The sequence below is a fragment of the Caretta caretta genome, chromosome 3 (assembly GCF_965140235.1).
Source record: "Caretta caretta isolate rCarCar2 chromosome 3, rCarCar1.hap1, whole genome shotgun sequence".
NCBI classification, from domain to species: domain Eukaryota; kingdom Metazoa; phylum Chordata; order Testudines; family Cheloniidae; genus Caretta; species Caretta caretta.
Window position 1 is genome coordinate 158,832,108 of NC_134208.1, and position 25,879 is coordinate 158,857,986.

Below are 25,879 nucleotides of genomic sequence, written 5' to 3' on the forward strand. Positions count from 1 at the left end.
TCCTGGGTTCTATTTCCAATTTCCCCACTGTCCTACTGTGTGTTCTTGTGCAAATCACTCAAGAGTAAATTTTTAAACTTGCATGTCTAAAGTTAGGCCCTTTAATAAACATTTAGGTAGCTAAATAAGCGGCCTGTTCATTAACAGATTTCTGGACAGATGCAGCGAAGGCTAACCTCAGATTATTTCTTTTCTTTTTTTTGAATTTAGGACAAAATCCAATTAGTCTTTAAGCAAAGCCTTAGTCGTTATTAGTCACGGTGGAATGCTAAGATTTCTTATCAAGAATCCATAAATACAGGCACCCTGTAAAGATAAAAATATAGAGATTTGTTTAAAATGAATGGGGGTGGTATAATAACTAAGGCTGGGCAACTAATTCATAAGGCAAAATTTATCACTGCCCTTGGCAATTTGCCTGCAAACAGATCATGATTTTCTGGAATGAAGGAAATTATTTCAATGGAGCTACATCAGTTTAAACCAGCAGTATGTATTTAGCTCTTCTACATTCATGTACATAATGGAAATCCTGGCTGAGCTCTTGATATTTACATAGAGTCCTCAACTTAAGAGAAAGCACCTTTTGGTTTTGATAATGGAGGGGAGGGGGAAATAAGCCTCTAGGTTTCTGGGTCCAAATCATGGTCACTTTTAAAGGCAATTTAGAATGAAATAGCTTGAAAGTGAAGTAAAGTGAGGAGAATTATGCTGTCTGCTATATCACAAAGCTCCTCATCAGGGAAACAACTGGTATAAATGATGCTGAAGTGGAGTGTAGCCTAATGAGAGATTAAGTCACATTCTAGGTGATTAGCCATAGTCCTGAGGGAGCATCGCACTCCCACTGCTCACCTGGATAGAACTGCAGAGATTCATTAAACAAAATCAAGTACAGCCTTCACCAGATAAAAAGAGCCAATATACACAGAAGCAGAGAGAGCTCGGTTTTGGCTCTCCCTCCCTAAATTCCATCTGAAGCTTCACTGAGCACTGTTTAAAAAGTTGCAATGTCCCATCCTAAAGGTGGTTGCATTTCTGTGGCAGGAGTCTGTAGATATAAGTATTATGGTCCTTCATCCAAAGCACATTGTAGTCTATGGAAGTTTTACCTTTCCCATCCTCCCGTGCACTCATTGCCCATTATCAATTGTACCACTAATAGTGACACCAGATAGCCCTGGTCTACACTAGGACTTTAGGTCGAATTTAGCAGCGTTAAATCAATTTAAACCTGCACCCATCCACACAATGAAGCCCTTTATTTCGACTTAAAGGGCTCTTAAAATCGATTTCCTTACTCCACCCCTGACAAGTGGATTAGCACTTAAATTGACGTTGCCGGCTCGAATTTGGGGTACTGTGGACACAATTCGATGGTATTGGCCTCCGGGAGCTATCCCAGAGTGCTCCATTATGACCGCTCTGGACAGCACTCTCAACTCAGATGCACTGGCCAGGTAGACAGGAAAAGAACCGCGAACTTTTGAATCTCATTTCCTGTTTGGCCAGCGTGGCAAGCTGCAGGTGACCATGCAGAGCTCATCAGCACAGGTGACCATGATGGAGTCCCAGAATCGCAAAAGAGCTCCAGCATGGACCGAACGGGAGGTACGGGATCTGATCGCTGTTTGGGGAGAGGAATCCGTGCTATCAGAACTCCGTTCCAGTTTTCGAAATGCCAAAACCTTTCTGAAAATCTCCCAGGGCATGAAGGACAGAGGCCATAACAGGGACCCGAAGCAGTGCCGCGTGAAACTGAAGGAGCTGAGGCAAGCCTACCAGAAAACCAGAGAGGCGAACAGCCGCTCTGGGTCAGAGCCCCAAACATGCCGCTTCTATGATGAGCTGCATGCCATTTTAGGGGGTTCAGCCACCACTACCCCAGCCGTGTTGTTTGACTCCTTCAATGGAGATGGAGGCAATACGGAAGTAGGTTTTGGGGACGAAGAAGATGATGATGAGGAGGTTGTAGATAGCTCACAGCAAGCAAGCAGAGAAACCGGTTTTCCCGACAGCCAGGAACTGTTTCTCACCCTAGACCTGGAGCCAGTACCCCCCGAACCCACCCAAGGCTGCCTCCTGGACTCAGCAGGCGGAGAAGGGACCTCTGGTGAGTGTACCTTTTAAAATGCTATACATGGTTTAAAAGCAAGCATGTGAAAGGATTACTTTGCCCTGGCATTTGCGGTTCTGCCTTTGCAAAAGGTTTCTGGGGAGGGCAGCCTTATTTCGTCCTTCATGGTAGGACACTTTACCACTCCAGGCCAGTAACACGTACTCGGGAATCACTGTAGAACAAAGCATTGCAGTGTATGTTTGCTGGCATTCAACAAAAATCCGTTCACGCGGTGGGAGGAGGCAAAATGCGACCTTGTAACGAAAGCACATGTGCTATGTATGTAATGTTAACAGCAAGGTTTACCCTGAAAGAGTGTAGCGACTGTTTTATAAAATGTGTCTTTTTAAATACCGCTGTCCCTTTTTTTTTCTCCACCAGCTGCATGTGTTTCAATGATCACAGGATCTTCTCCTTCCCAGAGGCTAGTAAAGATTAGAAAGAAAAAAAAACGCACTCGCGATGAAATGTTCTCCGAGCTCATGCTGTCCTCCCACACTGACAGAGCACAGACGAATGCGTGGAGGCAAATAATGTCAGAGTGCAGGAAAGCACAAAATGACCGGGAGGAGAGGTGGAGGGCTGAAGAGAGTAAGTGGCAGGCTGAAGAGAGTAAGTGGCGGGCTGAAGACAGGGCTGAAGCTCAAAGGTGGCGGCAGCGTGATGAGAGGAGGCAGGATTCAATGCTGAGGCTGCTGCAGGACCAAACCAGTATGCTCCAGTGTATGGTTGAGCTGCAGCAAAGGCAGCTGGAGCACAGACTGCCACTGCAGCCCCTCTGTAACCAACCGCCCTCCTCCCCAAGTTCCATAGCCTCCACACCCAGACGCCCAAGAACGCGGTGGGGGGGCCTCCGGCCAACCAGCCACTCCACCACAGAGGATTGCCCAAAAAAAAGAAGGCTGTCATTCAATAAATTTTAAAGTTGTAAACTTTTAAAGTGCTGTGCTTAAAGTGCTGTGTGGCATTTTCCTTCCCTCCTCCACCACCCCTCCTGGGCTACCTTGGTAGTCATCCCCCTATTTGTGTGATGAATGAATAACGAATGCATGACTGTGAAGCAGCAATGACTTTATTGGCTCTGCAAGCAATGATTAAAGGGAGGAGGGGAGGGTGGTTAGCTTACAGGGAAGTAGAGTGAACCAAGGGGCGGGGGGGTTCATCAAGGAGAAACAAACAGAACTTTCACACCGTAGCCTGGCCAGTCATGAAACTGGTTTTCAAAGCTTCTCTGATGCGTACCGCGTCCTTCTGTGCTCTTCTAACCGCCCTGGTGTCTGGCTGCGCGTAACCAGCAGCTAGGAGATTTGCCTCAACCTCCCACCCCGCCATAAACGTCTCCCCCTTACTCTCACAGATATTGTGGAGCACACAACAAGCAGTAATAACAGTGGGAATATTGGTTTCGCTGAGGTCTAAGCGAGTCAGTAAACTGCGCCAGCGCGCCTTTAAACGTCCAAATGCACATTCTACCACCATTCTGCACTTGCTCAGCCTGTAGTTGAACAGCTCCTGACCACTGTCCAGGCTGCCTGTGTATGGCTTCATGAGCCATGGCATTAAGGGGTAGGCTGGGTCCCCAAGGATACATATAGGCATTTCAACATCCCCAACAGTTATTTTCTGGTCTGGGAATAAAGTCCCTTCCTGCAGCTTTTGAAACAGACCAGAGTTCCTGAAGATGCGAGCATCATGCACCTTTCCCGGCCATCCCACGTTGATGTTGGTGAAACGTCCCTTGTGATCCACCAGAGCTTGCAGCACTATCGAAAAGTACCCCTTGCGGTTTATGTACTCGGCGGCTTGGTGCTCCGGTGCCAATATAGGGATATGGGTTCCGTCTATAGCCCCACCACAGTTAGGGAATCCCATTGCAGCAAAGCCATCCACTATGACCTGCACATTTCCCAGGGTCACTACCCTTGATATCAGCAGATCTTTGATTGCGTGGGCTACTTGCATCACAGCAGCCCCCACAGTAGATTTGCCCACTCCAAATTGATTCCCAACTGACCGGTAGCTGTCTGGCGTTGCAAGCTTCCACAGGGCTATCGCCACTCGCTTCTCAACTGTGAGGGCTGCTCTCATCTTGGTATTCATGCGCTTCAGGGCAGGGGAAAGCAAGTCACAAAGTTCCATGAAAGTGCCCCTACGCATGTGAAAGTTTCGCAGCCACTGGGAATCGTCCCAGACCTGCAACACTATGCGGTCCCACCAGTCTGTGCTTGTTTCCCGAGCCCAGAATCGGCGTTCCACAGCATGAACCTGCCCCATTAGCACCATGATGCATGCATTGTCAGGGCCCATGCTTTCAGAGAAATCTGTGTCCATGTCCTGATCACTCACGGGACCGCGCTGACGTCGCCTCCTCGCCCGGTATCGCGTTGCCATGTTCTGGTGCTGCATATACTGCTGAATAATGCGTGTGGTGGTTAATGTGCTCCTAATTGCCAAAGTGAGCTGAGCGGGCTCCATGCTTGCCGTGGTATGGCGTCTGCACAGGTAACTCAGGAAAAAAGGCGCGAAATGATTGTCTGCCCTTGCTTTCATGGAGGGGGGAGGGAGGGAACGGGGGGCTGACGATATGTACCCAGAACCACCCGCGACAATGTTTTAGCCCCATCAGGCATTGGGATCTCAACCCAGAATTCCAATGGGCAGCGGAGACTGCGGGAACTGTGGGATAGCTACCCACAGTGCAACGCTCCGGAAGTCGACGCTTGCCTCGGTACTGTGGAAGCGCTCCGCCGAGTTAATGCACTTAATGCACTTAGAGCATTTTCTGTGGGGACACACACACTCGAATATATAAAACCGATTTCTAAAAAACCGACTTCTATAAATTCAACTTAATTTCGTAGTGTAGACATACCCATAGACTGTCTGCTCTCTTTAGTGCCCTAGCTCATTCTTCTTACCTCTTCTCCTACCACATTCAGAAAGAGAAATGGAAGTCTAACTGACTCTCCCTGCTTCATACCTTGTGCTCACGGAGGTCCAGCCCCTCCGCCCCCAGTACCTTTTGGTGGCCACAATGGGTAAATAAGAATACCAAGACAGTTGGAGCGTACACGCCAATTGTCTGGCACACTAGCAATATCTGCTAGTTAAAGCAAATGAGTCATAGTGGACTGGAGCAGAGATGTGCCCCTGACCATGATTCAGTGATTGGTTTTGGCTCATCTTGGAGAGAAGTCTGATCTGAGAGTGGATCTGGGGATTAGTTTCAGGACAATCTCTAATGTTAACTCCCCTTCTCAGCTTCTGATCCTGGCTTTATGTATATTTGAGAAACTGAATATTTCTTATTCTCTCTCCTCTCTTCTCCTGATTCAAGCTTGCAAATATGTTTCCATGCTGCTGCTTCCTCATTCGTATTGATTATTTTTTTTACTAGTGGCATCCACACAAGGGGTCATTAGAGGCCACATTGCAGGTGGTGAAGAGGGACACCAATGCTTAAGGAGTGTCACGAGCAGAAAGAATTGGTTGAGCTTTGGTTTCCCAAGGTTGAGGCTCACAGGACATTGGGTAGAGTCCACACAAAACTTAAGGCTTGCCAGAGATGAAGTTCATTTCCTTTTTTGTGGGTCCTAGTGCTGTAGTTCTAACTGAAGGATGGTACAATGGCTAGCTTGAGAGCTGGGAGAACCAGGTTCAATTTCCCGCTCTGTGTGACCTTGGGCAAGTTATAGGAAACCAGACTGCATCAGCCCTAAAGTCTAGTATTCCATCTCTGACAGTGGCCAGCTTCAGAGGAAGACTTAAGAAAGCAGAGGTGGGATGATCCATTCCTCTATTAGGTCTCATCCTGATCTCTAATGGTTAGAGCTTCTTAAACCCAGAAGCACAAGGTTTAATCCCATCCAAAATTTGTAACTCTAGATAATCTTGATATACGTGTCCAATCCCTTTTTTAATCTTAAATTCTTGGTCTCAGTTGCTGCCTGTGGCAGTGAGTTTCAAGGGTTAATTATATAGAGAAGGAAATATTTTTTCACCCAATCAATTTTTAATTCCCCACCTTTTAATTTCATTGAATGTCCCTCTGCCTATGTGTGCCTCAGCTCCCAAACATGTAAAATGGGGATAATAGCACCTCCCTACTTCATTGGTGATTAAAGATCATGAGGGGATTAGTTCTATGGAAAGGGAGAGGCTTAGAAGTGTGATAGTGTGACATTCTATACCCTGGGGGAGCATACTGTAACCCCCATATTCCTCATTTTCATATAATCGTGATCTTACATATAAAGCATGCCTTGTAAGGTATCAGGGGAAAGGTTATGATCTTCTGAAAGTCATTTTGCTATCCATATATGTGTATCATTAATGCATATGAAGTTATGAAAATTGTGTTGTATGATTGTCACTAAAACATGCTGTAAATTGGGGAATCACCCAGATATTAGCTCCCCAGAGGCAACAGCAAGGAAAGTAACTAACGCCTGGGCCCCAGAGGTCAAACAACCCATCAACAGCCATTGTCCAGCAAGGGAGCTACAATGCAATGACTCATCTGCATGAGGCCACATCAGGGGAATTGCTCAACCTTGCTTGGAGAGACTCAGCAATGCCCCCCACACATGCCTAGACTTGTACTCCCCAAGCACATGGACTGAGGGTATAAAACAGAGAGAATGGACACATACGTGGCCCTTCTCCTGCCCCCACCTTCTCTGCAAGTATCTAAGACACTGAGAAGAAGACAAAAAGAAAAGGAGTACTTGTGGCATCTTAGAGATTAACAAATTTATTTGAGCATAAGCTTTTGTGAGCTACAGCTCACTTCATCGGCTCGGAAAGCTTATGCTCAAATAAATTTGTTAGTCTCTAAAGTGCCACAAGTACTCCTTTTCTTTTTGTGGATACAGACTAACACGGCTGCTACTCTGAGAAGAAGACAAGACTCCAACAGAGGAGATTGGCCCAGGTTTAAGGAACAAACCTGTATATTAAGGACTGCAATATCTACTGGGGTGAGAAAAACTGCTTAATCTAATTGCTGCCCAGTCTAATAGGATTGAGAGTTTAGACTGCATGCTTATATTGTATTTCTTTTGGTAACTAACTCTGACCTTTTGCCTATCACTTAATATCACTTAAATCTATCTTTGTAGTTAATAAATTTGTTTGTTCTACCTGAAGCAGTGTGTTTGGTTTGAAGAGTGTCAGAGACTCCCCTTGGGATAACAAGCCTGGTACATATCAATTTTTTGTTAAATTGATGAGCTCATATAAGCTTGCTGCATCCAGTGGGCATACCGGACATTGCAAGACGGAGGTTCCTAGGGTTGTGTCTGGGGCTGGAGATATTGACTAGTGTCACTCGGTTGCACAATCCAAGGAGTACCTTACATGCTAGAGGCTGTGCGTGAACAGCCCAGGAGTGGGGGTTCTCACAGCAGAGCAGGGTAAAGCTGGCTCCCAGAGTCAAGGACTGGAGTTACCTAGCAGATCACTGGTCCAGATAACACCAAAGGGGAACGTCAGAGCTAGCTTTGCTTGAGCCGGTGTTATTGACTGCAATGGAAATTGCTTGTACTCAGAGGCTGCACAATCATCCCCCCACCCTGGATGTGTAACTGACGCCACCGTTTACATCATCAGTGAACCTGCTCAACCCAGACTGCAGGGTTAAGCCTTCAGTCGAGAAATTTGAGATGCTTTTGCACCCACACCACCCACCTCCAACTCCATCTCTTCCAACGTCTTCCTCCCCCAACATCAGGAAGACTGAAAGAAACAGGCTGCTGGCGGGAGGAGCTGTCAGAGCTGTTTCTTGGAGCTTTCTGAGCTGGTCTGTAAATGCAGAATTTCCAGTAATTGGGGAGGGTGAAGTCTATTCTTAAGGTTCAAATTCACCCCGTCCAAAGGGTCAACAAAAAGCCTGAGCATCATGTAAGTCCGACTTACATTCTTTTCAGGAGAGGCTACTAGAAGAGTGTATTTTTTATCATAGTTTTAGAGTCCAGGTCCTCCCAGAGCGAGGACAGGTGCACCAGTTTATTAAGTGTACAAATCAAACTAAATATAGACATTTAAGTGTGGTAGTACACACCCAGCCCCAGTTCACCACCAGTAGATTAAAGGCCCCAATTATACAACCCTTACTCACAGGAGTAGTCCCACTGAGATCATTCAGACTATTACCATGAGTAAAGAAGTCAGGATCAGGCCCTCGGTGGCTGCTGTCTACTGTTAAACGCCGAATTGGTGGCACTGCCTGCAAAATCCATGGTACTGCGAGGGCTGAGAGAGAGAATGAGGCAGCAGCAAAGAGAGGATAACTTGTCAGTGAACTCGTTTGATCCTCCCACTAAAATGAGTTTATATTTAAAAAAATCTCAACCAGGGACCTGTCAAGCTACCTAAGACGAAAGGGTAGGTAAGGGAAACTCTTCTCCAGTGACTCATCCAGGCATAAGAGAGAACAGTTCTGACGCTCCTTCGGGTTACAAGCAGTAAATGTCTCACTTCTATCAGATGCTCAGCTGGGTGGAAATGCTGGCGGAAGGCCTCTTTCCCCACATCATAACTTGAGCCCCAAAGCACCCTGGCAGAGCCTGGTTGCTATGACTCTGAAGACACTGTCTGTACAGCACAAGTGGAAGGGCTGAGCTTTGTGTCATTAAGAAAAGCCACTGTTGTTTACTAACGGCCTGTTGGGGCCTGATTCTCCTCTCATTCAAACCAACAGGATACAATAGGAGGGATTATGGGAGTTTGACCCTTGTCCCATAATTCCCCTGGCCTCCACAAGGTATCCCGCAATCCAATGAAAAAACTGCCCACAATGCTGTTATACCAGTATAAGATATGGTCTACAGTTAAAACTTAAGTTGACGTAGCTACAGTGCTCAGGGGTCTGAAAAATCTATACTCCTAAGCACTGTACGTATGTTGACTTAAATCCTGGTGTAGACGCAGCTAGGCTGATGGAAGAATGCTTCCAGTGACATAGCTACTGTCACTTGGGGAGGTGGAGTTGCTACAGAGAGAGAAAAATCCCCTCTGTCACTGCAGACTGCATCTATACTACAGCTGCCCTAGCCATGCCAGTGTAGCACCCCTAATATAGACATGGGTGTGAACTTAAAGTGCTATAGTTATACTGCTGTAACTCCCCATGTGGACACACTTATTCCAGGATAAAAGGGCCCTTTCCCAGTTTAGTTTGTCACTTTGAAAGTGACTTATTCCAGAATTAGTGTGTCCAAACATGGAGTTATACTGATATAACTACAGCAGTGTAACTTTACCAGTGCGGGTATAACTAAGGGCACGTCTTCACTAGCAACGTGGCTGTGTAGTTGCAGCGTAGCGCTGGGAGAGAGCTATAAAAAACCCACCTCCACGAGGGGAAGAGCTCCCAGCACTGGTGCACTGTCTACACTGGCAATTTACAGCGCTGAAACTTGCAGTGCTCAGAGGTGTATATTTTCACACCCCTGAGCGAGACAGTTGCAGCGCTGTAAAGTACCAGTGTAGACAAGCCCTGAGCATCAGCTGGTATGGCTACACTGCAATTACAGGTGTGATCGCAGCACATGTACACATACCCAAGCTAGATTTGAGCTAATTATCTTGAATAACAATAGGATGAGAACCTGGCGGCTTGTCCTGTGCTCAGTCCTTTACATAATGCTGCATGTCTTCAGAGAGACAATGGCCATGGAGTTGCGGGAAGCACTAATTATAACAATGAGCTTCGCACTGACTGGCAGCCCTACGGTGTCTAGAGAAGAAACAACAGAGTATTTTCAGAGGATTGAAACCTTATTCTTTTCTGGTTTACTTCTCTGTTCGAAGTGCCTCAGGAGTGAGATGGTGTCACACTCCTTGAAATTGCAAGAAGGCACCGTTAGACTCTGGAATAATTTCCCAAAGGATGTGGTGAAAGCCTCATAGCTTGACACACTTAAAGCTAGATAGGACAAAAGCCATGGGGAATACACTATAGGGGACAATCCCGCTCTGGCTCCTGGTGGGTCTTTTCCATCTCTCTTTCCTATGAATCCTATCATACACATGAATGAGACTTAGTTTGTGTGTAGATAGGGCCATCTAGTGGATAACAATGTAATTTTTTTCCTACCTAAATATAGAATATTCAAAATATGCTAGTATCAAAAATTGTCTGTGCTAATGAATACAGTTGAACACCGATTTTTATGAACTGGGGAATGAGGAGTCCATGAAATTTAACATCTCCAAATTACAATAGGTACAGTGCATACATTAATTTGTTAATCATTCAGTGATAACGTACATAACGAATGAATGGTAACAAATGTTCAATGTGCCTCTTACAGTCTTGTCTGTTTGTGTGAACACAGTGTTCCTGTAGCCGCTGGTGAAATAATACACCCATGTTTTGAGTGTGCATGTCCTCTGCTCAAGTATACATGCATGTACCTTGTTGATCGATGGATAAGATTTTCTTTTCCCTATCAGGAAAAATGATTCATATAACCACTCACTCATAAGAGCAGGGTTCTGCGTAAATATAATAAAATTAAATGACATTTTGTGTTAGATCCTGTTCTTAAGATGCTGCCTGTATTTCTGTTGAACGTCTGAATTCCTCAGAGAAGGAGGATACAAAGTTTGGGGGCATATTTTAAAACCTTGGACTATATGTTCTTCCTCTGATCCCACGGTGCTACTCGAATTGATGCTGCAGCAGTGCTTTAACGCTGCCAGTGTAGACAAGCCCTAAGCCACCCCTAAGCTCTCCCAGCGCTCTAAAAAACCCCACCTCCATGGCTCCCAGCACTGGTGCACTGTCTACACCAGTGCTTTACAGCGCTGAAACTTGCTGCACTCAGGGGGGTGTTTATTCACACCCCTGAGTGAGAAAGTTGCAGAGGTGTAAAGTGCCAGTGTAGACAAGCCCTCAGTTACACCAACCTAAGCACCAGTGTGGACAGTGCTATGTCAGTGGGAGAGCTTCTCGGTGCAGCTGCGCCGCTATAGCGCTTGTAATGAAGACTAGCCCATAGATTCCTCCTACCCAAGAGGAGACAGCAAACCATATCCTGAAATTTTCTGTTCTTCCTCCCACCCACTCCACCATCTAAACCTCCATCCCATGGGTGTTTACACAGCAGGGGTGAGCACGTGTGTGGGTGACTACATTCTCACCATACTTACCATTTCAATTGCAAATCATAGGGCAGGTCTACACTACCGCGGGGATCGACCCTCTGACGTCGATCCACCGGCAGTTGATTTAGTGGGTCTAATAAAGACCCGCTAAATTGACTGCAGATCGCTCTCCAGTGTGACCCCTGTACTCTACCCCTGATGAGAAGAGTAAGGTAAGTCGACAGGAGATTTTCTCCCGTCAACCCCCCGCGGTGTAGACCCTGCGGTAACTTGACCTAAGGTAGCTGGAGTTGCGTAGCATAGGTCGACTTACCGCGGTAGGGTAGACATAGCCTATAGTTTTCACTTCCTGGTCTGCTGTTGGATACTGTTGCTATGTGCAACTAATCAGCTTTTAAATTTCACCAGCAGGTGATGCCATTCTTTTCTATATAATACTTTCAGCATTTACTTCAGAGCACAGTACAGACACCAACTAACTAAACCGTACAGTATTCCTAAGCGGCAGGCAAATATCGTCCCCATTTGATGATGTGGAAATTTAGATGGATAGATTAAGTGACTTGCAGAAGGCCATGGAGGGAGTAAATTAGGGTGACTAGATAGCCTAGACTAGATAGGGTGACTTCATCCCAGCATGAAAAATTGGGATGGAGGTGGGGAGTAATAGGCACCTATATAAGACAAAATCCGGAATATTGGGACTGTCCCTTTAAAAACGGTACATCTGGTCAACCTAAAGTCAGTGTCAGTCACTAGTTCCTGGCTCAAGCTACGTGACCACACTGCCTGTCTCTGTACAGAGCTTCTGAAGTTCTTGAGGATCCTTTTGAATAAAAGGTGTTACACAGATGGGAAAAAATGTCATGGAACTTGGCATTAAACTGTAGGCATTAAACTGAGCCCTACTTCCTTAGCAAGTCAATGATAAATTTTATCAGAGTTTGCATGCAAGAATTTACCAGAATTTACATACCTAAATTTTTTTAGGTCTCCTACAGAAATTGTAACATGTCTCTTGTTTAGAGCATTCCAGACTTCTAGAGAGAAAAAAGATTGCATTGCTCAGGCATGGCAGTGCCAATGGCCACTACACCAAAATTGCCTTTGAAAATATACATAAAATTCTATCAAAACAAGGTCCTGGTGCTGCACCATTAAAGTCAGTGGGTTCTTTGTCATTGATTTCAATGAGCCTCAGTTACAGTTGGTTGAAATTCCTCAAATTTTTAAATTCAAAATTTGAAACAAAGTCTAGAAAAATTTCAGTAACATTTCCACAAATTATTTCTCGACCAGCTCTTATTCCTTGACCAGCTCTATACTTCAGCAACCTATTTTGAATAATCAAAATTTTGAAAATAAGGGGTGAAACTTCTACAAAATTGTCTTGAAATTCTCCCTTCTACAAACACACACACTCTCTCCCTGCTTCCGAACCAGCTCTCCCTGTAACCCTAATATTTGCTTGATGGAGTATCTTCCTTGATGGAGGCCTAGACTTGCTTCTTAGCTGAGTTCATCAACACTAAACTTGTTGATCATATAACCCTGCAGTTATATGGATTTTCAGACTGTGGGGAAAGTGTTTGGGCCACAGTTTGGGCACTCCTAGTGGAAGTTTGTGTAGTTAATCTCCAAACATTAACAGATGAAAGGTAACAGCTTGAGGTTAGCTATTCTCAAGTACCATTTTGTTACTAATCATCCATTCATACCATATATAGAACACCAGCAGGACTCAAACAGCTTGGCCAGCAACAAATGTGTCAACAGAGATTCTGGATTTATGGCTCATTACAACAATTCGTAACACATCCCACTGCCTGCTAACCCTGAATTGACCACTTAATTTTAAGTGGTCTCCCACAGCATGTGTTAACTCCTTGTGTTTAACAGTCTGTCCCAATTTGTATTTAGCTCAGACACACTGGTTTCCTTCCCCAAATCTGAATAAGAGCTCTGTGAAGTTTGAAAGCTTGTACCTTCCACCACTTGTCTACCCTGTCTCTCTCATATCCTGGGAGCAACACAACCACAACAATACAGCAAACAAATGTATTATTGTTATGTAATGACATTTCCCAGAGTAAAGACCTGCTTATGGACTCATCAAGATCTGTAATGTCTGGCTTTACAAGCTAATATGCCCAGAATCTCCTTCTATTGTTTCTAGTCTGTATTTGTTTCTGATCAGAAGCTGGGATAAAGAAGATGACAGTTGTTCTTTTGGATTTATATATATATTGACCGGTCTTTTTATTTTTCTTTCAGCACTTGAACACAAATAACGCATAAAGATTATGAGCAAAATTCACTATTGCTGTTAGCAGACAAACCTGTGAAATAATGGATTTCTCCAGTTTACTGTAACAGTATATTTTGGCTTGGTTACTGAAACCTGGTCTACACTAGAAAATTAAATCAGATTAACTAAATCCCTTGGGGTGTGAAAAATCCACACTCCTGAGCAGCATAGTTAAGCCAACCTAACCCCCAGTGTAGACACTACTAAATTGACAAAAGAATTCTTCTGTTGACCTAGCTATTGCCTCTCGGGAAGGTGCAATATCTACAGCGATGGAAGAAGCCCTCCCATTGGTGTAGGCAGCGTCTACACTGAAGCGGTGCAGCAGTGCTGCTGTAGCATTTCAAATGTAGACAAGCTCTGAGCAATTCACAGCCACCACATAAAATTCTCACTCATGCTGCAGCTGCCATTGTCAGACCATATTCTGAGACAGGTCTGAATGACGCATAAATAGCATCTGAATGAGTTGGCAGCATATACCTTCTTGGTAGAGGTAGAGGGCACTGCTCCCCTCCAAATTTGACTTTGCCTCACCCCCTCCAGTGCCATGAATAAACAGGAAAAAATAAATATCTTGTTCTTCCTAGGTGGCTGTTTCTCCATTCTGCTGCCTGCCTACAACACCACTGCTGTTCTCAGAGCTCCCACTCCCCAGAACTTCCATCTGTTGTCTGCCTACTGCATCAATGATGGCCCCAGAGTGCTTGCACCTCAGATCTTCCACCCACAGAACCAATAATGTCCCCAGAGCTGCTGGGGAGCTTTCATCTGTTGCCTGCCATGCTCCCACGGTTGCTCCTAGAGCACCTGCTTACTAGCATTCCCATCCACTGGGAGACTGTACCTTTCCTGTCCTCAGAACTTTATTCTGCCTGCTCTTGGTCCACGGTACCACAAATATATCTTGAGCTCCAAGTCCCCACTGCATCTATTCACCTATCCTGACCCTTCTGTTCAAGCTGTGATAGATATTGCAACCACATGTAATATCTTTGGAGACCATATTGTATTAAATGTATGTATCTTTGTGGCCCAGGGATTGTATGTAACTCCAGGAAGGAGAGTTATCACAGGTCCTCCAGGAACCAAAAACAGTGGGGAGACAATTAAGGTGAATCACTTAGATTGTAAACACCTCTAGAGAGGTGCCACACCCTGGGGAGGTTTGCATGTACTGGTTCTAGCTGGGTTTTCCTGAGACCAATAGACAAAGCAAGGGCCTTTGATATCAAAAGGCTAGGTTTAACTGGCTCAGGGCCTTCTTTCTCATCCACCAAGTGGGCAGGACCTTCTGTCCAAGGAGGCCCCACCTCTTACAGAAGGGTTGGAAAGACTTTGGCCTACTAAGGGCCCCATAAGACTGATGCATGACTTCTGGGAAGCTTTTAGCATGCATATGGAATATTTTATTATATGTTTTATATGTAACTTGTTTATATGTTTTATATGTAATGCTTTTACCTTAAGAACACATGTACTTGTTTAGAAGGAGCTGTGTTAACTTGTAACTGCTGGAAATATGCTGTTCACAGCCCTTGGAGAGAAAGCAAAGCACTGGCTTTTAGGCAGGCTGGTTTGTTGGGGATATCACAATGTAGGCAGGGAACTGTGCAGCCTTAAAACCCCTGGTGAGAAGGGAGAGAGACATGGGTCTCCACCCAAGACAGGTGACAACTAGGAGCTGGAAACTTTAAGTGGGTGCCCTCGCGGAATCATGGAGAGGGGAATACAGGTACAGTTACTCTGAAACCGTGACACAAACCACTTACAGATGGTCCTTCTCAGTTACTTCCTGAACATTTGTATGTTATTTGCCATTGTGCTTCAAGAGAAGAACTAGGCTCTGCTCTTCTTTAAAGGAAGAGTGCCATGACTTATAAGACACACTTAGCATCTGATGAGCAACCAGTTGCAAGTAACTAGGCAAATCTGCGTTTGTGCTAGAGAGCGGAGAATGAGAGCTGATAACTGCTGATGACCCAAAGGATGGAAACTGCTGACGTGTACACACATAACTTGAAGTAATGGCCCTTTTGGCAGCTCCCGGATTTTATGGCTATGCCTGCAGCTTTACAAGCTATGTTGTCATCTTCTCAGATCACAAAGCAATCAATGGTTGGAGAGGTGCTTTTGAAACCCCATATCTTTTTATTTTGTTACTGAAGCATCTTAGACTCTGCAGCATTTTGACTCTGCAGCAGTCCTGTATATCTCCTGGGTGTTGGATGAATACCAAATGACATTGTTTCCTCTTTTCCATAATATACGCATTCTGGAATTTGCTTCTTGTGTAAAGTTCTTGGTAAATAGGTCAATATCTACTAAATATAGGTCACCTTATCAGCTAAAATCATGTTCCTGCACCTTTGGCAACTGACTCCCTTCCCAGAAGTATACTGAACATACAGTGTCATATCAGGTTTCTGTGACGTAAAGCTTAGGGATATTTAATAAAATAATGCTGTAGTGTAGTGTGAAGAGCAGAAATCGTATATAAATTTTACTTCAGCAGCAAAGTTCTGCAGTAGAATCCCGATTTTACGACACTGATGTTATGAACAACCGGTTGCATAAATCATTTTTCCTGGGGGGAAAAAAACTGTATCCCTCGATCAAGAAGCTACACATATGTACTTGGCAGTGAGTAGAACACATGTGCACTCAGAACAGAAGTGTGTTATTTCACCAGTGGCTACAGGTACACTATGTTCATATAAGATTGTAAGATACACTGCATACATTTGTTACCATTCACTATGTACATTGTCACTGAATGATTTGCACATTAAGTTACGCACTGTACCTACTGTAATTTTTAAATGTTCAATTTTTTGAACTTTCTGATTCTTTGAACACCGCTCTGCAATGCCCAGTTAGTTCATGACATTGGGATTCTTCTGTAATGATCTCAGTCACGGTGGAATTTACAGCAAGTTATGTAAGTTACATATTGACCTAATTAACTATAGTTCCACATTGACTGTACATGCAGGTGTCTACAACAGAGATCAAACCTGGGAGCTTCAGCAACCTTGTTAATTAGGGAGAATGCTAAGATTATAGTCTGTGCCCAGAAGGATAAGGATGATCTGTGCATTCACTACAGAGCCACTATATTGCAAGTGGACACTACCTGAGCTAAACTGAAAGACCTGTCGTACAAGTCAGCAGAAACTACAGGATTTTGTCCATTCACATCTGCACTCAAGTGACTTTCTGTGATCTAGTCTGGCATTTACACACATAGAGATCACACAGGGTCAGATTATGCTCCTGAGATATATGGACAGAAGTGCTTTGCTCCCTGCAGATCTCCCCTGAAATCTGTGGCGGTTAACATCGAAACACCACCACCCTGGGGCAGCTCGGAGAGGGCTCTCTGTGGTTTAGGTTCCATATGGGGAAAGAAAGCTGAGAATGTGTGGGCAGATGGGTCACGCCAGATCCTAAGACACACATATTCCATCCAACTTGCTTTCTGGCTCTGATGAGTTTCAGAGAAACTGTATTAACTCCCCCTTTAAGAGGAATGGGGGAACAGCTGTAGCCATTGGGACCATGCTGGCAGGGAGCTGGGAGAGGGGTTTTGGTTCCCTAAAGCCACCCATGTAGAGGCACAAAGCTGTGATGTGGATGCCACTGGTCTCCTGTGGGATAATGAGGACAGTGGGGCTGGTAAGGTGTAGAAGGACCTCTCTGGAACCCAGTGCAATTTTCCTCCTCCTGTGAGTTTTACCCCAAGAGGGGCTTCCTGGGACAGTTATAATGGCACAACTCTGCAGTGGTCTAGAAGATAAGGGTATAAAGCGCCTCAGCCGCTTTAACGTCAAGGTTAAACCTCTCTAGAGCCTGGAAGTGAACAAGCAGGCAATGGGCTGACCTGACCGATGCCTCACTAGATGCCAGCAGACGTTCCCCACCCTTAGGCGCCCCTGGGCTGCAGAGACTCGCCCAGCAGCGCCGCCAAGGAGCGGTATAGGCGGGGGGCCGCCCTCCCCCTACTATACAGCGCGGCTCCGGCAGGGGACGCCACGTGACACCCTCTCTTCCCCCGCCCGCCTCTGGCTACGTCCTTCCTCCCATTGATACACCGTAGCGAGCCGGAACGCCCCGAGCCCCGCCAGGCAGCCTCAGTCGATCGCCGAACGGCGGCTCGGGCGGCTGGGCTGAGCCCGGGTGGATCGCGCGGCACTCGGCTCGCGCGGGGGGGCGGTCGGTCGGTCGGTCGCTGTCTCTCGCTGGGCGCTGCTGTTGCTGCTGCGCTGCCCGCGCCCCCGGCCGCCATGGCGGAGCCGGCGGACAAGCTGTACCGGGCCGAGTACGCCAAGAGCGGCCGCGCCTCCTGCAAGAAATGCGGGGAGAGCATCGCCAAGGACTCGCTGCGCCTGGCCATCTTGGTGCAGGTACCGCGTGGGCACAGGGGCGCCGGCCCCGCCCACGGGCCCCGCGGCTGCCGCGCCGCCTGCCTGGCAGCTCCCGGGGGGGACGGGACCGCGCGGCCCCGGCCGCCGCGTGCCGCTTTCCGCCGGGGGCGCGGGGCCCGCCCCATTCGTCCGTCCCGGCCGCGCGGGCTGCAGAGCGCCCCGGGTGCGGCACGCGCCGGGCCCGCGCAGCTCTTCGCGGCACGCGGGGCTGGCCCTCCCCGGCGCGGCGCTGGGCAGCTCCGGCCGCGGGGCGGGGCGGGGCTCGTGCGGGTTCCCAGCCCGCTCGGTCGCCCCGCGTTGTCCCCCGCCGTCGTTGTGGCCGGGATTTGTGCCCGCGGGCCAGGTGGCGGCTCCCTGGGTGGTTGTGCGGGGGGGTTTTGGGGGGCGGTGCCGGAGGGAATTCCGACTCGACTCCGGCGGAGTTGCGGCAGGTCGCTCAAGTGCGGGGAGTCGGTAGCGTGTGTGCGGGCCTGCGTTTGCTTGCAAGCTCGCGTGAAGCCCCCTGTGCTCGTAAGGAGGGGGCGCTGATGTGGTGGGATGTTGTGCTCTGTGCACATCGGGCAGAAAAAAGAACAGGAGGACTTGTGGCACCTTAGAGACTAGCACATTTGTTTGAGCATAAGCGTCCGATATGAAAGCTTACGCTCAAATAAATTGGTTAGTCTCTGAGGTGCCGCAAGTCCTCCTGTTCTTTTTGCGGATACTAACTAACACGGCTGCTAATCTGAAATTTGTCATCAGGCAGAAGAAATGACTTGATTTCCCACTACCCTTACAAGGGTGCATTCGAAGTGCATCGGCTGAAAGGAGCAAGAATGCAATGCAATATGAAAGGCAGACAGCATGTTAAAATCTCGCAGATTATTGCGTTGTCACAGCTTTATTTTGCTGTGGCTGTTTGATGGAATAAAACAAAGAAAACCTTAAGTTGTGTACTAGATGGCTTCCATTTTAATTTCATCGCCCTGTTTGTTTGAATTGAATTAGTTAAATTGAATTTGTTAGCAGATTTCGCAGGAAGATGTGATCTATTGAGTTGGGGGAAAGCAATAGAAATTCTATCCCTTGTTCTCACAGTCCATGTGATCCTGGACACTTAACTGTTCGTTAACTTCCTGACTGGGCAATATTTGTCCTTTCCCCCTCAATATTATTGTTTTGTGAGTTGCTTATCATTTGCTGAACACATTACAATGCTCTGTTTACCTCAGTCTGCAGCTTGGAGACATTTATGTGGAGACAAATAGTTGGAGATGGGGAGGGCTGGAGATCAAAACGATGCATACAGTTGAAGTGTAAGCTCAGTCTCCTGAAGAGCTGTGGAGGTTTTTTCACTTACATTCTTTCCTTTTCCTGGGCAGCTTAATGCATGTGTTTGACAATGTTGTTTGTTACTGGCCTAAATCTTCCCTCCTGACAAATTGTGGATGAGTTTAACCTATTTATAAAAAGAAAAGGAGTACTTGTGGCACCTTAGAGACTAACCAATTTATTTGAGCATGAGCTTTCGTGAGCTACAGCTCACTTTATCAGATGCATACCGTGGAAACACCACGGTATGCATCTGATGAAGTGAGCTGTAGCTCACGAAAGCTCATGCTCAAATAAATTGGTTAGTCTCTAAGGTGCCACAAGTACTCCTTTTCTTTTTGCGAATACAGACTAACACGGCTGTTCCTCTGAAACCTATTTATAGTGGCAGCTTGCATCTCCGTGCCCTCGCTCCCCCATCTCTGCATTTTTAATGAAGTCTGTATCGCCACCCTAGCAGTGCATTCTCACACTTTGCTCTGCTTTTCCCCATGGTCTGATGAAAAGTGTGGTGTTCAGGGAAACTTGTGTTTGACTAGTGTGGTTTAAAAAAAAAAAATGTAACCAGCCTTTCATCTCAGACCCTGTCTGTACTTTTAAACATAACCATGTTTAAATACGGCTTGCCCTCCGCTGCCTTATAGAACATTGCTTCTTATCTGTCTGGAAAGGAAAGAAACCTGTTGGATAAAGAAGTTTTAGCTTAGGGCTTCTAGCCTACGACTTTTAGTGTAGGGCAAGCGTAGGCCCAGTACAGTACTAGTATTATAAGCACTGCCTCCTCTAGTCTTGGTTGGAGGAGTTTAGTGGTGATGAAAACACTAGAGGCAGCTGATGCCTAGTCTACCAAAGTGCTAGTACAGAGAGAGATGGGCATTTACCAAGGTTAAAATGTGCTTATGATGCCTCATGACTTTTTTTCAGTCCACACAGGCAGGAGGAATACATATTATAAGGGCTGTCAAGTGATGAAAAAAATTAATCACGATTAATCACGCTGTTAAACAACAATAGAATACCATTTATTTTAAATATTTTTGGATGTTTACTACATTTTCAAGTATATTAATTTCAATTACAACACAAAATACAATGTGTACAGTGCTCATTTTATATCTTTATTACAAATATTTGCACTGTAAAAACAAACAAAAAAGATTTTTCAATTCACCTCATACAAGTACTGTAGTGCAATCTCTTTATCGTGAAAGTTGAACTTACGAATGTAGAATTGTTTTTTAAAAAAAACTGCATTCTAAAATAAAACAATGTAAAACTTTAAGAGCATAGAAGTCCACTCAGTCCTACTCCTTGGTCAGCCAATCACTCAGACAAACAAGGTTGGTTACAATTTGCGGAGCTAATGCTGCCTGCTTCTTGTTTACAATGTCACCTGAAAGTGAGAACAGGTGTTCACATGGCACTGTTGTAGCTGGTGTTTCGAGATATTTATGTGCCAGACAAGGTGGATTTGGTTTAAATCAAATTGATTTAAATCATGACTCGATTTAATCATGGATTTCTACATAAGAGTGCATTCTTGTTGGTTGTTACCAACCTGAAGATCCTGCATGTTCAGACATGATCCTTTCATCATTTCAATGCAGCTTCCTCCTGAGAGGGAACACTTCTCATGATGTTGTTTCATTTGGGCTACCAGGCCTTGCATTTCTGTGTTGCACTGTTTGCATTTTGCTCGCATGCCTGTCTTACCCACAGGTAGAGGAACTTCATTAAAATGTTCCCAAACTGGGTCTCTTTTACGGCCTGCTGCCATTACAGGTTTTTCCTTCTAGTGAGAAAATGGTATGGTAGATCTCAAATCAATGAAGGCTACACTCAGAAAGACCTCAAGACTTCTGGAGTATGCTGCTCAAACAGTTTCACTTTTGTTTCTACTGCCTATCCCTCTCTTCTCACATTTATCTCCAGACTTCTTCTCCTTGTCCAGATCTATTCTGCACCTAACAATCTTCTATTCATTAAAGTTTTTGAAACTTTGCACTTTTAGAGAGAGGTAAGGGATTGACACTGTGTACACAAATTTTTAGAGGGACAATAGGGTTGAGGTCTGTTATTTCTCACCTTTATATATTATATTATTTATTTAAAAACATTTTTGCTGTTTAACAAGTATGTTATCTCTGGAGACACAACTCCACAGTTTGAGAACTGCAAAACTAAGCATCTCTGATGGTATCTTCTCGACTGAGCACTGAGTCCCATTGGGTAGATAGAAAGATTAACCTAAATAATGTATACAGAAGCTGCTGGAACCCTATAAGGTTGGGTCCCTAATCCATGAACTATTGGACTCATTTACAAACTTTTCTTAAAAAGAAAAGGAGTACTTGTGGCACCTTAGAGACTAACCAATGTATTTGAGCATAAGCTTTCGTGAGCTACAGCTCCGATGAAGTGATCTGTAGCTCACGAAAGCTTATGCTCAAATAAATTGGTTAGTCTCTAAGGTGCCACAAGTACTCCTTTTCTTTTTGCAAATACAGACTAACATGGCTGTTACTCTGAAACTTTTCTTAGACATTACATGAATATATTGTCTCATACTATAGAATTAGAATTTATAATCTCTATTCCATGATGAGATACATTATAGCTCAAAGATATCTTAATTATTTTATTTATATTATTATTATTATTTTTAGATAGGTTTTTTCCTATAAAAAGCATTTTATAAAAAAATCCAATTGAAATTTAAAAAAATCCGATTTTTATTTTTTTTTTAAAAAATCATTGATTTTTATCCACCCTGGTGCCAGATGCGCTAAAGTTTCATATGTCCCTTTGTGCTTCAACCACATTCCAGAGGACATGCTTCCATGCTGAGATGGGTTCTGCTTGATAACGATCCAAAGCAGTGCAGATCCACGCATGTTCATTTTCATCATCTGAGTCAGATGTCACCAGCAGAAGGTTGATTTTCTTTTTTGGTGGTTTGGGTTCTGTAGTTTCCTCATCAGAGTGTTGCTCTTTTAAGACTTCCAAAAGCATGCTCCACACCCCGTCCGTTTCAGATTTTGGACGGCACTTCAGATTCTTAAACCTTGGGTAGAGTGCTGTAGCTATTTTTAGAAATCTCAGTTTGGTACCTTATTTGAGTTTTGTCAAATCTGCTGTGAAAGTGTTCTTAAAATGAAATGTGCTGGGTCATCATCCGAGACTACTATATAACATGAAATATATGCAGAAAGCGGGTAAAACAGAGCAGGAGAAATACAATTCTCCCCTCAAGGAGTACAGTCACTAATTAAATTGACGTATTATTTTTTTTAATGAGCATTATCAGCATGGAAGCATTTCCTTTGGAATGGTGGCCGAAGCATGAAGGGGCGTACGAATGTTTAGCATATCTGGCATGTAAATACCTTGCAATGCTGGTTACAAAAATGCCGTGCATATGCCTGTTCTCCCTTTCAGGTGACATTGTAAATAAGAAGTGGGCAGCAGTATCTCCCGTCAATGTAAACAAACTTGTGTGTCTTAGCAATTGGCAGAATAAGAAATAGGACTGAGTGGACTTGTGGGCTCTAAAGTTTTACACTGCTTTGTTTTTGAGTGGAGTTGTGTAACCAAAAAAAAATCTGCATTTGTAAGTTATACTTTCACGATAAAGAGATTGAACTTCAGTACTTATATGAAGTGAACAGAAAAATACTATTTCTTTTATCATTTTTACAGTTCATATATTTGTAATAAAAAATAATATAAAGTGAGCACTGTATACTTTGTATTCTGTGTTGTAATTAAAATCAATATTGAAAATGTAGAAAAACATCCAAAAATATTTAATACATTTTAATTGGTATTCTAAGTGTGATTAATCGCAATTAATTTTTTTGAGTTAATCTCGTGAGTTAACTGCGATTAATTGACAGCCCTACATATTATGTCATAATCATAGTTTGGCCACATCCATGATTAAACCTGGTTATTTTTGTAGCATAGAGGTATTTTATTCTTCTTTTCTTGGAATGAACACATTCCTAAATGGCTCTTCATTCCTTATTTTTTCCTTGATACCAAGTGCTATCTGTAGGCTTGGACAAGGCTGCCTTCTGAAATTAATACTGTGTAATATGCACAGTTAAGTTTCATATTAGAATATTATTGAAATTTGGAGGTCTTTTGCAGGGCAGTAATACAAGGGCTCTTTCAGTCTTTTTGAGAGCGAGGAGGAGGCATTGGGGATAGGATTAAACACATTTAATTAATTTGACATTTTTGCACTATGGAACAAATACATCAGACTTTTGTATTCTGGCCTCCTCCACTAAAGCGTCTAGGTAACTTATAGTAATTGGAACTTACAATAAAACCTTACTAATTGGGACACTGGATAATTCACAGACAAATTACTATTCTCCCTTCACGCCTCAGCAGAGATTTAATAATGCCATAGCAAAGTCTCAATCTTAGTAATTAAGACTAGTGTTTTACAGAACACTCACTGGTGTAACAGAGCATTGCAAATAATTAGAACTAAACTGCAATGATCAGATTACATGAATGTTATTTTGTAAAGGACTGTCCTCTTAAATTTATTTACTTAGTTGGTAAGGGCTTTGTCAAACTCCCATTAAAGTCAAGGCAAAGAGTCCTGTTGACTTCAGTGGAAGTTGGATCAGGCAAAATCCACTAATTCATATTAGGCTTCTAATCATTAGTGGGAGTTAATGAGGTTCTACCATATATGAGGATCTTAGATTATGAACACGATTGCTCATGATAACTCTGAGGTAGAGTGTTGTTCCCATTTTGCAGTTGGGGAAACTGAGGCACAAGGGATGAGGGTAAGTGACAAGGAGGATGGGGGCCATGGCCCTCCCACTTTTTGAAAGTGGAGGGACGAGGCCTGTCCATTTTTTGCCATGGGACTCTACCCCCTGAGGCCCAACCCCCCAGCCAGGCCAACAGCTGGTGGAGCTTGGCCAGGGAGCCCGGGAAGTTGTGGGTAGCCACGCAGACCCTTCACCTGCCTGCGGTGTGGAGGGAGACCGAGAACAGTCCCCGACCCGTGTTCCCGCCCCCCAGGCTCCCTGCCCAGGGCAGGTGGAGGGTCCGTGCTGGCTCCCCACACCTGCCTGGCTGCACGGCTCTTATCATGACTGGGCTACAGCTGCAAGGCTCGACCCCACGGCTGGAGTGGGGTTGGGATAAGAGCCACGCTGGTAGTTGTGAGGAACCTGGGTCCCTCCACCTGCCCTGGGCGGCTGGCTGAGGGGTGAGGCCTCCAGGGGAAGAGTGGGAGTGGGCAGGGCCTCTGGGGGAAGACAATTGGCCTTGAGGGGGACTGGGGCCTCCCCCCACTTTTGGGAAGGCTCTGCTGCCCTAGTAAGTGATTTGTCCAAAATGTTGCAGCAAGCCAGTGGTAGAGCTGGGAATAGAACCCAAGAGTCGGCTGCTAGACTCAGACCCCCGTGCCTCTGCTGGAAAAACAGTGGTATAAAAGGCTGAAAAGGTTCTAAGAGCCTTTTGGCCACCCAAGGTGGCAGAAGTCGGTCAGATTTGGCATGTTTTGCCAAAATACAGAGGGGTAGGAAAGGTCTGGTATGAAAAGCACCATGACGAAAAGGCAGCTGTTTGCTTTGTAACTCACAGGACATTTTAAAAATCATTCTGATGATTAATTTTTTTGAAAATGTACTGTTACCTTGTGCAGCTTTCTTGGCTCTCTCAGCCCCATTGTGGAGAGAGGCCTAATTTCTGTTGCTGAGGCCACGCCTTTGCTTCCCCTAAGTAAGGTTACATTCCAGAGTTGAGCACTTCACAAATTCCTCAACAGGAGACGTTTCAGATAAGTGCCAACTACCCTAGCTATTGCTAGTGTGATTGCATTCTGATCCAATGGAAGTAGCACAATAAGGAGATCTCTTCTCATTAGGGCATTGCTTGAAAAATCTGCCCTACACCCTCTAGCCTGAGGACTGAGCCTTTTAGCCACTGTGAGAAATACTTGCAGCCTTCTCCCGCTTCCTAAGAGGCACTGATACACTTCTAGTTGTTTCCATTAGATATGCATATCTTGTTTTGTTCCCATAATAGGGATATTTGTATTTATTTAGCTCTGTAAAATACAAAACCTCAATTTATTAAACTTCCTTTGCATTTTTTCTTCCTTCCTTTCCCCTTCACTCCTCTTCTTTCACTCCTACCACAATATAGCTTGGTATCTTTTCCACCAGCTCTTTTGATGTCTGCTCTGTTTCCTCTCTTGCCCCCACTTTATACCATTCCTTTCTCATTTTCTGCCATTGTTTGATGTACTCCCACCTTCCTCCATGTTGTTTTTCAATCTTTCCCTCTTCCCCATACTGTTATTCTCCCCACCATGCTCTCAGCTTACCACCATATGCATGTAACTTATTCACCAGCTCCATATTCTGCTCCACCTCCCCCCCCCCCACAGCAAAAGGTTCCTGCTTCCCCTTCAGCAAAACAACTATCAGAGCCCTGCTCCTCAGCAGCTCTTCCAGGGTCCCATCTCCTTCACAGCTCTCCAGCCTGGACATCTTCTGGTTCCTGCACTTGTAGGGTCCTTCTCCTGAGCAGCCCTACATTTTCCTTCCTAGCTCTTCCATCAGC

General features: G+C 45.0%; 2 protein-coding genes across 2 annotated transcripts in view; both read left to right on the plus strand.

The window, feature by feature from the left end:
• Window positions 1–1,460: 1,460 nt before the first annotated feature.
• Window positions 1,461–5,582, plus strand: LOC142071480 (uncharacterized). Its single transcript, XM_075126227.1, has 3 exons — window positions 1,461–2,113; window positions 2,501–2,547; window positions 5,517–5,582. Exons 1-3 carry the CDS (start codon window positions 1,534–1,536, stop codon window positions 5,580–5,582), a joined length of 693 nt encoding a protein of 230 aa, XP_074982328.1. The 5' UTR covers window positions 1,461–1,533.
• Window positions 5,583–17,706: 12,124 nt separating this feature from the next.
• The window catches only part of PARP1 (poly(ADP-ribose) polymerase 1), a 54,441-nt gene continuing 46,268 nt past the window's right edge, over window positions 17,707–25,879 (plus strand). The window contains exon 1 of the mRNA XM_048843349.2: window positions 17,707–17,944. Within this exon, the coding sequence (XP_048699306.1) occupies window positions 17,825–17,944 (120 nt within the window). The 5' untranslated portion in view covers window positions 17,707–17,824. The remainder of the gene's footprint in view (window positions 17,945–25,879) is intronic.

Bases quoted from the DNA above. Each gene is read 5' to 3' on its own strand.
- LOC142071480 (XM_075126227.1), top strand. From the start codon at position 1,534: ATGCAGAGCTCATCAGCACAGGTGACCATGATGGAGTCCCAGAATCGC. The intron at 2,114-2,500 runs GTGAGTGTACCT...TTTCTCCACCAG, and splicing joins AGGCGGAGAAGGGACCTCTG to CTGCATGTGTTTCAATGATC. The intron at 2,548-5,516 runs GTAAAGATTAGA...TTTTTTTACTAG, and splicing joins CTTCTCCTTCCCAGAGGCTA to TGGCATCCACACAAGGGGTC.